This window comes from Amphiura filiformis, chromosome 10 (assembly GCF_039555335.1).
Source record: "Amphiura filiformis chromosome 10, Afil_fr2py, whole genome shotgun sequence".
In the NCBI taxonomy this organism is placed as follows: Eukaryota; Metazoa; Echinodermata; class Ophiuroidea; order Amphilepidida; family Amphiuridae; genus Amphiura; species Amphiura filiformis.
Window position 1 is genome coordinate 25,309,325 of NC_092637.1, and position 15,753 is coordinate 25,325,077.

General features: G+C 34.3%; 1 protein-coding gene across 1 annotated transcript; it reads right to left on the reverse strand.

Moving 5' to 3' along the window:
- Positions 1–228: 228 nt before the first annotated feature.
- LOC140162684 (actin, cytoskeletal) lies at positions 229–7,764 on the reverse strand. Its single transcript, XM_072185953.1, has 6 exons — positions 7,628–7,764; positions 5,067–5,240; positions 3,908–4,147; positions 3,022–3,268; positions 2,262–2,453; positions 229–1,151 (listed from the first exon to the last, which is right to left on the reverse strand). Exons 2-6 carry the CDS (start codon positions 5,190–5,192, stop codon positions 826–828), a joined length of 1,131 nt encoding a protein of 376 aa, XP_072042054.1. The 5' UTR covers positions 5,193–5,240; positions 7,628–7,764; the 3' UTR covers positions 229–825.
- Between the last annotated feature and the right edge of the window lie 7,989 nt (positions 7,765–15,753).

The following is a 15,753-nucleotide window of genomic DNA, read 5'->3' on the forward strand; positions in this document are numbered from 1 at the left end:
ATGCAACAACACACATAAGCATAACTCAAACATTCCTTAACACAATTACTTGAAATTTACACCTAGTCACGGAAATTGCACCATAACCTCTCACCTTTAAACTTTCACCCGGAAGTGTGATTCCCATTCTCACTGACCGCCATCTTGGTTTGGCAAATAAACCACTTTGAAACATATCACATCCCAGCTCGACTCTCACAACAACAAAATAAATAATGCAGCGGGAGATTTTTAAGTTCTACTTTATAGTACTACTATATTTAATATTCATCAACACTATTAATGAATATTCATTATTCTAATGACTTACTACTATGACGATATGCTAATGTTGGGCCCTCTGAAACAGGCAAATGGCTGTTTTGAGTGAAAGTCATATTGAGTTGTGCATTAAACATTGCTGTTACCAATACTCAACCGTATTAATTCCATTATCAAAATGAATATTAATTAAAAAATGAATATTTATTAACTACTAATTGGCAGTGGTTGATAAGTGATAAAGCTAAAATTTGAAAACAGAGAGCACGGCCCGGCATTTCTCGGCAGACTTATGACTGCTAGAAGTTATAATATTAGTATACTATAACTCTGATTGCACTGATTTTCACATTCACATGTGTGTCCCTTTAGGTCAATGTATGTCCCCTTAAGTCAATGTTAATTTGATGACCACTTTTTGTGGATATTGTTCGGTAATCTGTGAAACTTTTATTAAGTTAATATTGCATAATCCAAGTTGGCGCCATATAGAAATGGATGCATGCCAATTTTGACAAAAGTAAAAAACAGATTATACAAAAAGTCTGAGTTGCAGCAAATAATTTAGAAGCATTTACGGTGGACAATGCTTGGGCCGGATTCGTCGTACTCTTGCTTGCTGATCCACATCTGTTGGAAGGTTGAGAGGGAAGCCAAGATGGAGCCACCGATCCATACGGAGTATTTACGCTCTGGTGGAGCAATGATCTTGATCTTCATGGTGCTTGGAGCCAAGGCAGTGATTTCCTTCTGCATTCTGTCGGCAATACCGGGGTACATGCTGGTACCACCAGAAAGCACAGTGTTGGCGTACAGATCCTTACGGATATCAATGTCACACTTCATGATACTGTTGTATGTGGTTTCATGGATACCAGAGGATTCCATACCTGTGGGCGAGAGAAGAAATTTCGTAGATGGTTAAGATTGGTTGCTAAGTTCGTGCTAGCCATATGCTTCAACATGAAAAGTCCCAAGTTTTGAGATATTTTCTCAAAATATCAAGGGCTATCTCAAGAACCACTGAACCAATACTCGGCTTGTTTATACTCATTTTAATGCATTTTTCATGCTGATTCCACATAATTATGGTAATGAAAAATTACAATTCTGAAATTTTGAATTTTTCTTTTAATTTGTCGTCTGCAGTCGACACCCGCGTGGAGAGAATTAAGATTGGTTGCTAAGTTCGTGCTAATAGCCATATGCTTCAACATAAAAAGTTTATGAGATATTTTCTCAAAATATCAAGAGCTATCTCAAAAACCACTGAACCAATACTGGACTTACTTGTACTCATTTTAATGCATTTTTCACGATGATTCCAAATATGCTCATGAAAATGTACAATTCTGAAATTTAGAATTTTTAAAGAAAAATTTGAAACTTGTCGTCTGCAGTCGACACCCACGTGAAGAAGATTAAGATATGTTGTTAAGTTTATTAAACGTCGCTAATGTTGTTGTCTACTGAAGATGATATGGACATAATTTTCATATAGATGTTTTACGATTTAAGATGTATTTCAGATAAAATTAGATGACTAAATTTAAACTTTCCATAATTGACAAAAGCGCAATTTGGAAATTTTAAATAATTAATTATGTTTTGAATATTGTTTATGTTGACAAAAACTACATCTTTACCAGCATGACCAGGGTATCCTCAATAACAATTTTATCTTGACGGTAGTAATATGATGGCTTTTATCATGTTTGTATGGATTAACTTTAAAATGCTATCTACTGAAGATAGCAAGAAAGCCGAAAATTACCACATTTTGAAAAAGGCTACTTTTGGTTGTCAACATGGTCAAAGCATGTAAATTTAAATTGACAATAAAAATATCTTATACAGAAGCACTTGTTTTAAAAGGAAAATTAATATAATAAGGCTAATACTTTATGAATATTATTGTAAAACAAAAATAGAACTTGTGATCGCGTGTGATCTTAGTAAAAATTGTTTGCAGAAAACATATAATTGTGACAAAAACTTACCGACAAATGATGGTTGGAAGAGGGTCTCTGGGCACCTGAAACGCTCGTTGCCAATGGTGATGACTTGACCATCGGGCAATTCGTAGCTCTTCTCTAGTGAGGAGCTGGCGGCTGCGGTTGCCATCTCGTTCTCGAAGTCAAGTGCTACATAGCACAACTTCTCCTTGATGTCACGTACGATTTCCCGCTCAGCTATAGGGGTAAAGTTTGAGAAGTTGTGGGTTAAAATTTGATCTAAGTGTCCAACGTGGTAGAGATTGTGTGTGGTGCTCTTGAGAGTACGCAGATGGTATTTTTGGAAAGCACCTCTTTTTGCACCAGTGAGGATATTATACAAAGATGAAAGAAATTTTATTGCCTTTTTAATCACGATAGTATATTTGAATTATTATTATGAAAACCAGACTGTGTAACGGATTATTTGAAGATTTTGCTATGAAAGATATGTTTTTCTATTTTTTAAAATTGATTTCTCCAGTTTAGGAAATAATTTATAGGTGGTACCGGTTTTAAGGAAGCAATTTGTTAGAACCGGACAAGAAGTTTGTAATAGTTGGCTTTAAAAAAAGAGTACTTTTAGAAGACATCAATAATACATTATACATGAAGTGATTTTTTTCACGTCAGAACTGAATTTCTACATTAGGATTATATATAGATACTATTGAATTATGGCTCCAAGTCATACATTATCATATCATATGATTATAGAGTTTAAAGTAGCTGTGCCGAAACACGCTCAAGTCCCGATGTGACTTACCTGTGGTTGTGAATGAGTAACCACGCTCGGTGAGGATCTTCATGAGATAATCTGTAAGATCACGTCCGGCAAGATCCAGACGGAGGATAGCATGGGGAAGGGCATAACCTTCATAGATGGGGACTGTGTGGGTTACACCATCACCGGAGTCAAGGACGATACCGGTGGTACGACCAGAGGCGTACAGTGATAGGACAGCCTGGATGGCGACGTACATTGCTGGTGCGTTGAAGGTTTCAAACATGATCTGGAAAGAGATAAGATATCATGATAATTATTTGTTTTGTCGAAACTTGGTTTATTTATTTGAAAAGTTTCAAGTTTTACATATCATTGTAGGCCTATTTAGGCAATTTGAAAGCATGAGGAATTCAGCAACGAGCAGTTTATACAAAATGTTGAATTTCGATAGTTTTTAATCAAAATCGAAAATCGTGAGAGTCGAACTCTGGGAGTGAGCCTTAATTTGAGCCACGACACTATAAAATGTCTTAGGTAAATTTCCTCGCATGTTTGTTTTTGTTTTTTAATATATATTTAATATATTATATTTGTATAAGATCTAAAGCAAGCTTAAGCCATTTTGGTCTAGGAAAAATGCACTCTCACTAGTCCAATCATAAATTTAGTTTATTTACCGACATGACCGAGCTTGGCCATTTTTACGTGCTCACAATATAAAGAAAGACCTCAAATTCAAAATGTTTGTCTTTTTCTTTTTTAATGTGAATTCTAATGTCACTTAAACGTGTAAAAATGAATTTGCTCATGTATTTAAATAACTTAGTCAAATCATGAAGACAGCACTTATTGCACTTGTACTGACTATAGCTATCTACTGAAGATAGCATTTATATTTTATTAAATTATGACATATATCTCTTACTTGTGTCATCTTTTCTCTGTTCATTTTTGGGTTGAGTGGAGCCTCAGTAAGGAGGACGGGATGTTCTTCTGGTGCTACACGGAGTTCATTGTAGAAGGTGTGATGCCAGATCTTCTCCATATCGTCCCAGTTAGTGACGATACCGTGCTCAATTGGGTATTTCAGGGTGAGGATACCTCTCTTGCTCTGGGCCTCATCTCCTACATAGCTGTCCTTCTGTCCCATACCGACCATGACACCCTGTATAAAGATAATAAGAGAGTGGATAAATGGTTAGTATCTTAATTATGACCCTGATTACCAAGAATGCAAAGTATATGCAAAATGATATGCCAAGTTTAATAGCATGCAATTATTTTGTTAATGCTTTCATCTTCGTCGTCATTTTGACTGGGACATTTTGACCCGGGCATTTTGAATAAATTTAACATCACTTTTAACTTCTTCTCTTATCTACAGATGTGGGTCTTAAAACCAAACTTAATTAATATAATGCGTCCTACAGGGATCATATATGATATTTCTTACGAATTTTGAATCAAATTTTGTAGGCGTTTAGATTATTAAAATTACACGAAATTTCTGGTAGTTTTCTTGTTTTTATCTTGTAATTTTGCATGGGCCTTAAAGCCAAACTAAATTAATATAATGCTTCCTCCGGGGATTTTATACGATAATTTTTACGAATTCAACATTTGCCGCCGTTTTTTTTTTTTAATTATTAAAATTAGGCCTATACGGAATTTCTGGTAGTTTTCTTGTTTTTTCGTCTAATTTTGCATAATAACGGAATCACATTACGTACTTCAATTTTGAAGTCCAATATTCATAGTAATATTTTGTACCGTTATATTGAACGTAGGCCTACTTTCCACGTTATTAAAAAAACGCTCAAAACGTTATACAAATTTAAACATAAATTTCACATATTTGAGATCAGGACATTTTAAAGAAATATATAAAATTTTCCACCATCTCTCAAACAGATTCAAAAGACAAAAGTAATTCCATTTTAAATATCGAAATAGACGAAATCATTGAAAGAGGAAGTTTGTTTCTTTGAGATGTTTAGTAAAGCAATTGATCCTGTAGTGCATTGTAGACATTTGGATGCATGCAGATGTTTAAGGTGATGGGTTCGAATCCTCGGAGTACATACCTGATGACGTGGTCTTCCTACGATGGAAGGGAAGACAGCCCTAGGTGCATCATCTCCAGCAAAACCGGCCTTGCACATACCAGATCCATTGTCTACTACGAGTGCAGCAACGTCCTCGTCACACATTTTGTTTGTTGGTGTGTTGCGTATCTACTACAACAATTAAAACAAGACCTGAAAAGACAAAAGAAATAATGATATTGGTTAATTATAGATAATTGAAACTAGTGCGTGGCGAAAATGGTCAAAAAAGGTTTAAAATCTAAAATATAATATGGCAGATCCCACGGGGCGGGGGAGGGGTCGGATTTATGATGAAGATTCAGGTAAAGGTACTAGGGTTATAATGGCAAGGGTTAACTTCAGTATTGATGTTATGGTTCAAGCGGGGTTTCCCGAAGTCACTCCGATGAAGAGATGTATATTATTCCGAATCATAAAGTCTAATTAAATAAAATAAAAATATAATAACGATCTACCCATTTAACCTAATTCATGTTATTAAAACGATCATGGGAATTTAAAAACAGTTCAGCCCAATAATGCGCATGCATAGGCCTATCATATCTGTAACACCAACTAAGTAAAATTTTGTACAGATATGTCCAAATAAGGTGAAATAAAATTATGTAAAATTGGTTTAAAAACTGTCTTAGAATTGTGACGTGTGCGTTGGTCATGTTTTGAGAAGATTCCTCGTGTAAAAATAAGAAACGTTATTGAAATAGGCATACATGGTTGTGTATTATATCTTCTACATGTATTAATATCATGATAGTTTTCCTCGCGTAGTAGACTGACAAATTTGTGAGTCAAAATTTGATCTAAGTTGAAACCCTGTACGCATCGAAAATTAGCGCTCTACAAAATATAACACTAACCTTAAACTGCTGGGGAGTAAACATAGTTCAGAATATGATAAAGGATAGATATGATTGATATGGAAAATATTTCACATTCTGGAGGTATACCCCACTGTTCTAAAAATAGCACAGCAATTCTCCCCTGGGCTCTCGCAGGGGCGGCTTACTGTCTATCATTTATGGGCACTGGAATTTATAGCTCTCAGTCATAGTAGTAGTAGCCGACTACTACCATTTTTGGAAGGGAATGTTGCCCTGGTTATGATGCTATAATCATATGACCTGTCAATCAGGGCGGCGCGCTAATTGGCGCAATCATTCATAAATATTCAGTATCGGTTTACAAAGAAGGGCGCTAATTGGTGCCCTCATTATCTGTTTATCTAAAAAGCTCGCTAATTGGTCGATCATTAGCGTGGTCAGATAAGTAATTTCATAATGAATTAAATGATACCGTAATTTACAACAGTCCAGTCGAATTTGACAAGATTCCAAGAAAATTAAGATAGGCAAATTTGACCAAAAATCAAACTGTCAAGTTCGACAAAGTATCTGGTCGAATTTGAAGAAAACTTTTATTTTACTTTAAGAATCTCGTCAAATTCGTCTGGTATACTACATGCGAAGCTTCAAAATATAACAAAACATTGATTACAGAAGATACGCAATTTAAGGTAAAACTATTAGTGGTAAACATAAAGATTATAAAATGGCACAAATCAATTACATCATCTAGACATTTGCAAATTCGAACCTAATTACAAAGTGTATCGTTGCCTAACTTTCACATATCAAAAGAATATTAAATTCTGATGACATCCTACCATTCTAGATAAATTAAACGTAAAGCTAAAATGCGAAGACCACATTATCTATATAGCTATCTAGGCCTAAATTAATGACAAAATTCTTAAATAAAAAAAATACTAATAAAAATATCAACTTGTATCAATGATCAATGTCGCTATAAGCTGCTACAATATTCCGAGGCTAAGGAAGATTAGAATTAATTAAATAATTTGAAAATCCGAAAACTATTTCGTCATAAAATATTAATATCTAATAATGTTGAATTAAAAAGGTTATTCCGAATTCAGTCATCACTCAAACTAAAACTTTAATCAGACTAAAATTATCAATTTGTTTTAAATCGAAATCCGAAAATGAAATCACATTATTTTAATTAAGCTATACTGCCTAGTATCCCTAGTCCTATAAATTAAAATTAAAAGTGTTCAAGTTATCGAAGCCATTCATAACATCATCTTCCAGATCCAATAAATAATTCCAAAGGGCATTGCATGGTTCAAAGCCAAGTCTGCCTGTGAGTAATGGTGTGATACTTTTTCACCGCTGTTTCTCTGTATGTGTGTCATCACTAATATTCCGTTTGTTGGCATGCTGTGTTGAAATCTCCCAGGCAAGCGAAATATTCCTTGTATAAGCCGGCCGGCGTGATGGGCCGCTGGTAAAGCTGGCAAAATACCAAATCTCCTCATTGAAGTTTCAGGCAACTTAAAGCACTTTCTTTAAGTTCAAAAACAGATGATGATTATTAGGCCTATTTATCAGGCCCTACCGTGGCATACGACATTGACTTACCTACAGAATCGCTATAGTCACAGTGTACAGTATAATAGGCCTAGTATATTAATAAAAGTTATAAAAGAAAAGTAAAAGTTTCAAAGTCGGACTTACCGATTTCGTTTGGGAGTATATCCTCTCCGTTCAATAGACACAAGCAAGTGACAGACTCAGGGAATAACGATTCGTTTTATACCCGTACCAAAACCTCTAATTGATGTTAAACTTCATCCCCTAAAACTCCAAACTTGGCTACAAACGTACCGTAATGCATAATAAGCCACGCATCTTCATTCTGATTGGTCCATGCAAAATCATCGTGCGCCATATACGGATATGCAAATAAGCTGTAACCTCGATGTGATTGCCGTTTCTAAGAAATCTATTTGATTAGCCAATCAGATGTCGCTAACTATACAAGGCGGTGGGGCCTCCTCTCACCGCCCTAATAAGGAGTTCCAGTGAGTATCATATGGTCGAGTTGTAGTAGAGTAAGGTATAGTAGAGGCCTCGCTCGCGACTGAAGTGTGCGAGAGACTAGAGTCAAGTTTCTTCAAGTTCAGAAGTCATTTGGAATGCTAAGTCGACTCGCTCGCTGCGCGTGGCATGGTTGTATCATGCTGTGCGTCGGGCACGAGCCAGTGACCTTAAAATTAAATTGTGGGGGCGAGGCTCTGTGACCTGAAAAGTCATTGACTTTAGAATAAGAAGTGAGCTTATTTTATTTAGGGAACAAACTGAATCATTGGTGAAGTTAAATGAGATGTTTGGTTTTGGTAGGGCACTGAGATAGACGAACATTGAAAACTTTGATCAAGCCCTTAAATTTAATATATTAAAGCAAAAACAATAGATGTTATGCCTATATATGCGAAAAGGGGTTGTATAACAAATCATGTTGCTCCTTTCGACGTGCCAAAAAATCTTTCATCGACACTCCTTTTGATGAGCCAAAAATCGTTGTCCTATACACAAAAATGTCAGATTTTTGGGAAGCCATAGTTTTAAATTTTAATAACATCTTAAATTGTCTAATCATGTGATGCAAGCGCAAGGAGCAGAAAATTTTGCATATTTGACCGCTTTCCTATTTTTCTATGCAATTTTACGGCATAAATGTCGAAAAGGACCCAAAATCTATGCAAACAATCGCAAAGTCCTCAAGTTCGAGTTTCGACGTGCCAGAAAAAGCTTACCCCACCCCTATCGATCTGCCAAAAAGCTTGATCCCTTATAATTCCCCTCCCCGGGGTACACAGATTCTGGTGATGATGATGACGATGATGATGCTGACGATGATGATGATGATGATAATGATGATGATGCTGACGATGATGATGATGATTTATTATTATTATTATTATTATGATAATGGATAATGATGATGATGATGATGATGATGATGATGACGATGATGATGATGATGATGATGATGAAGATGATGACAATGATGATGATGATGATGATGATGACGATGATGATGATGATGAAGATGATGACAATGATGATGATGATGATGATATTGATGATGATGACGACGACGATGACGACGATGATGATGATGATGCTGATGATGCTGCTGTTGATGATGATGATGACGATGACGGTGATAATGATGATGATGATGATGACGACGATGATGATGATGATGATGATGATGATGATGATGATGATGATAACCTAAAAAGATTGTGTTGTATCAGTGTATACAGCATAGATGAATGCATATACAGGGTGTTCCAATAAAAATGCCACAATTCTCAAAATATAAAGAAATTAAACGAAATTCGCTTACAGAATTGGTAAGCCCGGTAATTTTGGTCAAAAAAAAAAAAAAATGTATATTATCTAAATCAATAAATTATTGAAAAATAACACTTCGATGTTTTGCAAAAGTTCATTCTACAAATCATATACTTTGACAACTTGCTTGATTTATTGTGTGAATGAGTTATGTACGTTTTACAAAAGTGTTGTTGTTTCAGCCCTCTTTACCAGTTTACAACCTAACTCAAGAACCAAATGACCTACAAAAGTATATCTGTGATATTTGAATTCTTCTACACGCTCGCTATGAAATGATCAATGCCATTTTTGCCAAAACTCACTACCATTCGCAAAAGATGCTGTTAACTACCAAATCGCAACAGTTTAAAATAGTTGATAACCTTAATGGGAATTTTTCATTGGATTCGGTTCGTTGTTTTTGAAAACAAAACCCTTGATGTTACAGTGTTATTTGCCCTATAGGTTTGTTATTTACACTCATGGTATGATTGATTTGGAAAAATATCTCTGTTCTTAAAATTAATGAACTGATTGCGATGAGACTTTTAGAAAATTATCTAATATAGGCCCTAATGTTAATTTTTACTGCCATGGTACATTTTTGAAGTTGTATGGCAAGTATACACCAATCCGAGAAGCGTTTACTGTATTTGGCCCTCTATTGACGGCAACACAGATGTACCAGAGCGGGAGATTTAATTCGTAATTCAATACTCATGATTGTGTATTGAATATCACTGTTGTGTACAATTCCCGGGTACAATTCTGTATAGCACACAATAAATAATGGATGGAACCCCGACCTCGGGACACCGCAGTTTTACATCGGGGACACCGCAGTAATGGCGAAGTCGGATAGGTGTATAGCCTTTAATTGCAGGACCGACTCTTTGAATTAAATATTTGGTTTTTAATTTGATTTGGGTTTTTAATTTGAATATTCAAAGTAATGTTATTCTGGGAAATTTTCACGAGAATCGGATCGAGTTGTTTGAGTAAACCGCAACCGGCATTTTTATAGTATTCAAAATCAACATAGGGCCTATTTGTTGAAAGCAACTCATGTTGGTATGAATGCAATTATGCAATTAACGTTTAAAATGCAAAAGCCTTGGTTTTCTAAATTAGTGAAGTAAATAATACCAAAAGTTTACTGATTTTAGACAGATCCATTGGGTTTTTGCCGTGGTTTTATGAATATGATGCAAAAATAAAAAATATTACTCACTGATTTTAACATTTCTAACCGAGTAAGAACAACTATGCTGCTCATTACATTTAATGAGTATTCAAATTTGATATTTAGTTCGCACCAAGTAGTCGTGCGGAAGGTTCTTTTCATGCTCATTCAACCGTATAGAAACGGCCTTCATGCACGTGAAATGGGAAATAATAAAAAGCAAGTCCCGAGATCTCTGTGTAAAAGCTACGGAAGCATAAACTGTCTCGTTTGTATAACATTTGAGGAATAACGTTAGTAAGAGCCAATACCCTTAATACCAATTTAGTTGATACCGGGTTTCTCATGTGTTTTTAAAACCAGTGAACCAAATCTGATGCAAATTTTTCAGAAGCAAGATAAGACATTTTTTATTGGGATACTCTGTAGTCTTGCATCAAACACCCATGACATTTGAAATCTCAATTATTGCGGTCAATGTCAAACAGTGATCATCGTTAAGTATGTGATTTACAAATTCAAAACAGAATGTTATTTTTCCCGCATGCATTAAATCCCACCATAAGTTTTTGATCTTTTTGATATTTGTCTATGAGTTTAACATTCGAAGGATTCTATTTACATCTCGACTCAAATATTTTCGTCGAAATATTTTTTCAACTTGATTCATATTGTGAAAATCAAAATTAAACCACGTCAGTATGTTGTGTCAAACTATATTTATTTTTAGCTTATCATGACACTTTAGCTCAAAGGCATATGTGTTTGACACATTCTGAAGGAACTTTGTGGGTTAAATTACTGTTGGAAAAGTCATGGAGCGAAGAAAACAAAAATGAAAGCCTATACTTTTTAAATACTTTTATATTTTTACCAAATTTGCTTTTAACATAAAAAAATAACAAAAATCATTAAATAATGTTTTATATTTTTAAAATCTTGGAGGAAGAAAACAAATAAGTTACTATTTAATAAGCATTTTCATTTTATACCAATATAATATTTATACAAAATAATGAAACAAGACTTATTTGTATTAAATAATGTTTTATATTTTCTAACGTAGAGGAAGAAAATAAAGTTACTGTTTAATAAACACTTTCATTTGTACCAATATAAACATACAAATAATGAGACACGGCTTACATATTTGTATATCATCTGAAATATTTCAAAAACAAAATGACACGAAACGAAAGAGAGAAGCAAAACAACAAACGAACAAACGCTACTGTAGCTATACTGTACTTTTTTAATGGTGTTTATTGTGATTTATTGTAGCTTTCAGGATCCGTCATTTGAAAGTTATAAATTTCGAGAGAAATGGTTGGGATATCTTATACTACATTTACCTATTTGGAATTCGTTTCAAAAATGCCCTATATACTGTATATGTATAGGTTTTAAATTATGTCCTTTGTAAAAAGATTTTGGTCAACATTTACGGTAACAAAATTGTCAAAATAATGTATTTTCTCAAATTTATTGCATCAAGATGTAAGATACAATTGTTCTTTGTTTAGGCCTACGAATATTTAATTTAAGTGTGACATGTATGCTCCACAGTATAAATATGAAGTTCATTCTTTAGTTACTTTCAAAGTTATAGCTGTTTTAATATTGACATTAAAATATCTCAGCTCATGGCACTTTTTCGGAAATTACAGCCGGACAAAATGAAAAAAAAAATCGATGCAGATGGTGTGGTTTTTTTTCGTTTTTGTTTTTTCATAGCGCCGCAAATGCGCTCAAAGAAGAAACAGTATAAAATTGTTTATATGCGATGAGTGGGTGGAGCAATAATTTCATCGTGTCCGTTGATGGTAGCTTCATGATGGGAGACAGAGAAACATCAAAAGCATGCATCACCTTGTTCACATAGCAACTTTAATAGCTATGCATTGAAATGGAGGGATATAATTATACATACAATATTTTGTTGGTCATCTGTACCGCGACTTCATTTTAACAAAATTACTAGCCTATGCCTAACTTAAATCACAAATTCTGATTGCACTGGGAATGTGTAAAAACGAACTAAATAACTCATCGGTTGAGCTGAGTGCTGTGCAGTTGTCAATTTTATGGGACTCGTTTGGAAACAAAGGTTTCCGAATTCTGCAACCTTCCAGAAATTGGGCATTTTGACATTTGGTTTTTGAATTTCTATACTTTTGCTTCAAAATACATATTGGTACGAATGAATGACGAACATATTGAGCAATGTTATACATAATCAGCTATAATCGTTGCCAGCTTGCTTTGTAAGCAGAAAGTTTTCATTCGAAGGCCGCGGCACACATGGATCCATAACATTAACAGTTTAACCATGGTTTAACACATCACGCAGGCGCTTCGTTTCTTCTACAAGATCTAGCAGAACGTTGTTTTTCCAGTTTGTGGATTACCGCTGTAGATTTCTTTTACAATTTACAGTGAGGGTAGCGTCGCGTTTAACTCTCAGGGGTTTGACTGGATTGAATAGGGCCTATATTGCTTTATTTTCAATGTGTCTCTACAAGACTAGTACGAAATATTTTGTTAAAGCATTAATATACGATTACGGTCACATTTTAATTTGGATATTCTTTACCAAATATTATAAAAATTAGTAACAATTGTCATCAGGAACATTTTTTGGTCATTTTAAGCCAAACTATTATAAAATGAAAGAAAATTCACTTCCTAACTTAGCCGCTTAACTGTGGTGCTCTATGGGGTTTTAAAGTCATAATTATGACTTCAATTTAAACTTACTAAAAACACAATGAATTTGACTGAATCCAATTAGGTATAAGTTCGAACATCCTACATGTCCTATGTAAACATTACAAATATGCCAAAAAAATCAGGCTTGAAAAAAGTCAGTGACCAAACTCATTGCAAACCATCGTGGGCTCCTACATCATGGCTTTAAGGGATCTGGAATGAGCGTTTTGAGCGCTTCGACAGTGTTTTTGTGGGACATGAGAGCACATCAGACATATCGAATTGCATTCTGAATACGAAGAATGTCTTTCTGATATCAAATAATTTTCATTTTTGAAATTCACGATATAATACAAATTTTATGACAAATTATTAAAATTTGACATTTTTCACATTTTTGATATATAACAGTCCTCGAAGTAAATTTTATCAGTCTAATGATATATTCTTAAAGTGTATGTAGCAGGGAGGAAAAGCCGACGATCAATTGAAAATTTTGACCTTTCATATTGAAGATATGGATTTTTTTCCAAAAGACCTGGTTTTTTTTTTGTTGTTTTTGGGAAAAAAATCCATATCTTCAATACGAATGGTCAACATTTTCAATTGATCGTCGGCTTTTAATCCCACCTACATACACTTTAAGTATAAATCATCAGATTTATAAAGTTTACTTCGAGTACTGTTAAATATCAAAAATATCAATTTTTAATCATTTGCCATAAAATGTGTATTTCAAAAATGAAAATTATTTGATATCAGAAGGACATTCTTCGTATTCAGAATGCAATTCGATATGTCTGATGTGCTATAATGTCCCACAATAAATAGGGCCTACTGTCCAAAGGTTCATACCCCAACGCTTAAACAGTATCCAAAACAACTGCGAATCATCTGCTCAAGTCGTGAACCCGGTGTGTCTGGTGATGATACTGTATTTGATTACTTCAAAGAACCTTTTAATCATTGGTATGCTCGACCCATGACTAGGCCGCATAAAAATAGTTTTGTATTTCTCGTCCGGAGGATTTTCATGAATTGACGAGGGCAGGGTTTTTTTTTAAATGCAAATTAATGGTATTAACATTGGCAGAAGTTTTTATTTGAGGTTTTGAGGGTAGAATACTACAAAAACATCTGTAAAGTGATTTATGCTGAATAATTAACTTTTTATATTATCATAATGAATTGCCGGAGCTTAATCAAACGTTATAATAATAAATATTATTATGGACGAATTCCAGAAAACGATGCGGGCGGGGACGATAACCCAAACAATAATTTTACATGCCCTTATCCGCACAAGGTGATGCGACTATATACTAGTTCGATATCATGTATCAACGAACACGATGAAACAATTGCCCCACCCACTAAAAATAAACACCGTGAATACATATTGGCTAATTACTTGTATACGATATTTTGCGAGGAGCCCCGGCGCATGGAAAGTCAACCTAGCTGTAGCAATGCAAATCGAAATTCAATCGAACTTAATTTGAACAGCTTTTTGGTGCTACATGTAGAATGAAAAATTGGGTCCATTAATTAGTCTAACCAGTTAGTCCGGGCTTGCTTGAGCCCTGATATGACCAGACTCGAGCATTTGATACGAAATGTCAAAGGGTGCCCTATAAATATATTTAAATTTAAACCTTTTGTAAGAAATGATCTCAAATTCGTTCAGAATCATTAAAACAAAACAAACAAACAAAAAATTACATCGTGTGTAAAGTGGTTCAATTGATAAGTGCAGGCATATTATGTAAATCCCCGTGTAAATCATTTATTAAAAACTATTCAAAACTTGATGGAAACTCTGCACACTCTAAAAAAAGTAAAGAGAATAATTATTATTGTCAAAAAAAGGGGTTCTTTGAATCCAAGATAGGCCTATGTTATTAGGAACTTTATAAGAAGCAGGATACTTGTTTAATTGCATGTCATATTCGCCGTAAAAGTGATGATGTAACAGGATTTACTACCATATAGCAGTAGCTCGGGCTTGAAAAATGTTAATTTCCCAGGAAGCAAGCTATACATGTAAATTTCCCACAATTTATAGCATGTTTTAATATTAAAAAAAGACACAATTTCCCTCAAAATACCAGAATTTCCCTCCAAACACCAACATTTCCTGGGAAGGAGCTTCCCAAATTCCCCACTTTTTCGAGCTATGTTTACATTTTAGGAACCAGTTATTGGTTATGGGATATCAAAAAGAATGTGAGATCATGTCACTACTCCCCATTCCAGAAAAATACAGCACTATTTTTTTGGGATTAAAAAATTATTATCAAGTTCTGCCAAGTGAAACATAGCTCAATCCTAATCATTCATTTAGTTCTATAACTGAAGATAAAAGAAATGTTCATTATTTTACTAATTTCTTGAAAAAAGAGCCAAAAACATGGATCATTCGGCGTGTTTTCTGACTATCGAATCACAAAAATCACAGACTTGGAACAAGTCTAAGCATTCAAAATTTTGAGTATATTCCGAAAATTTGCTCTAGTTTTCACTTTTTTGTGTTACTTTAATTAAACGGTTGCTTATAAGAATT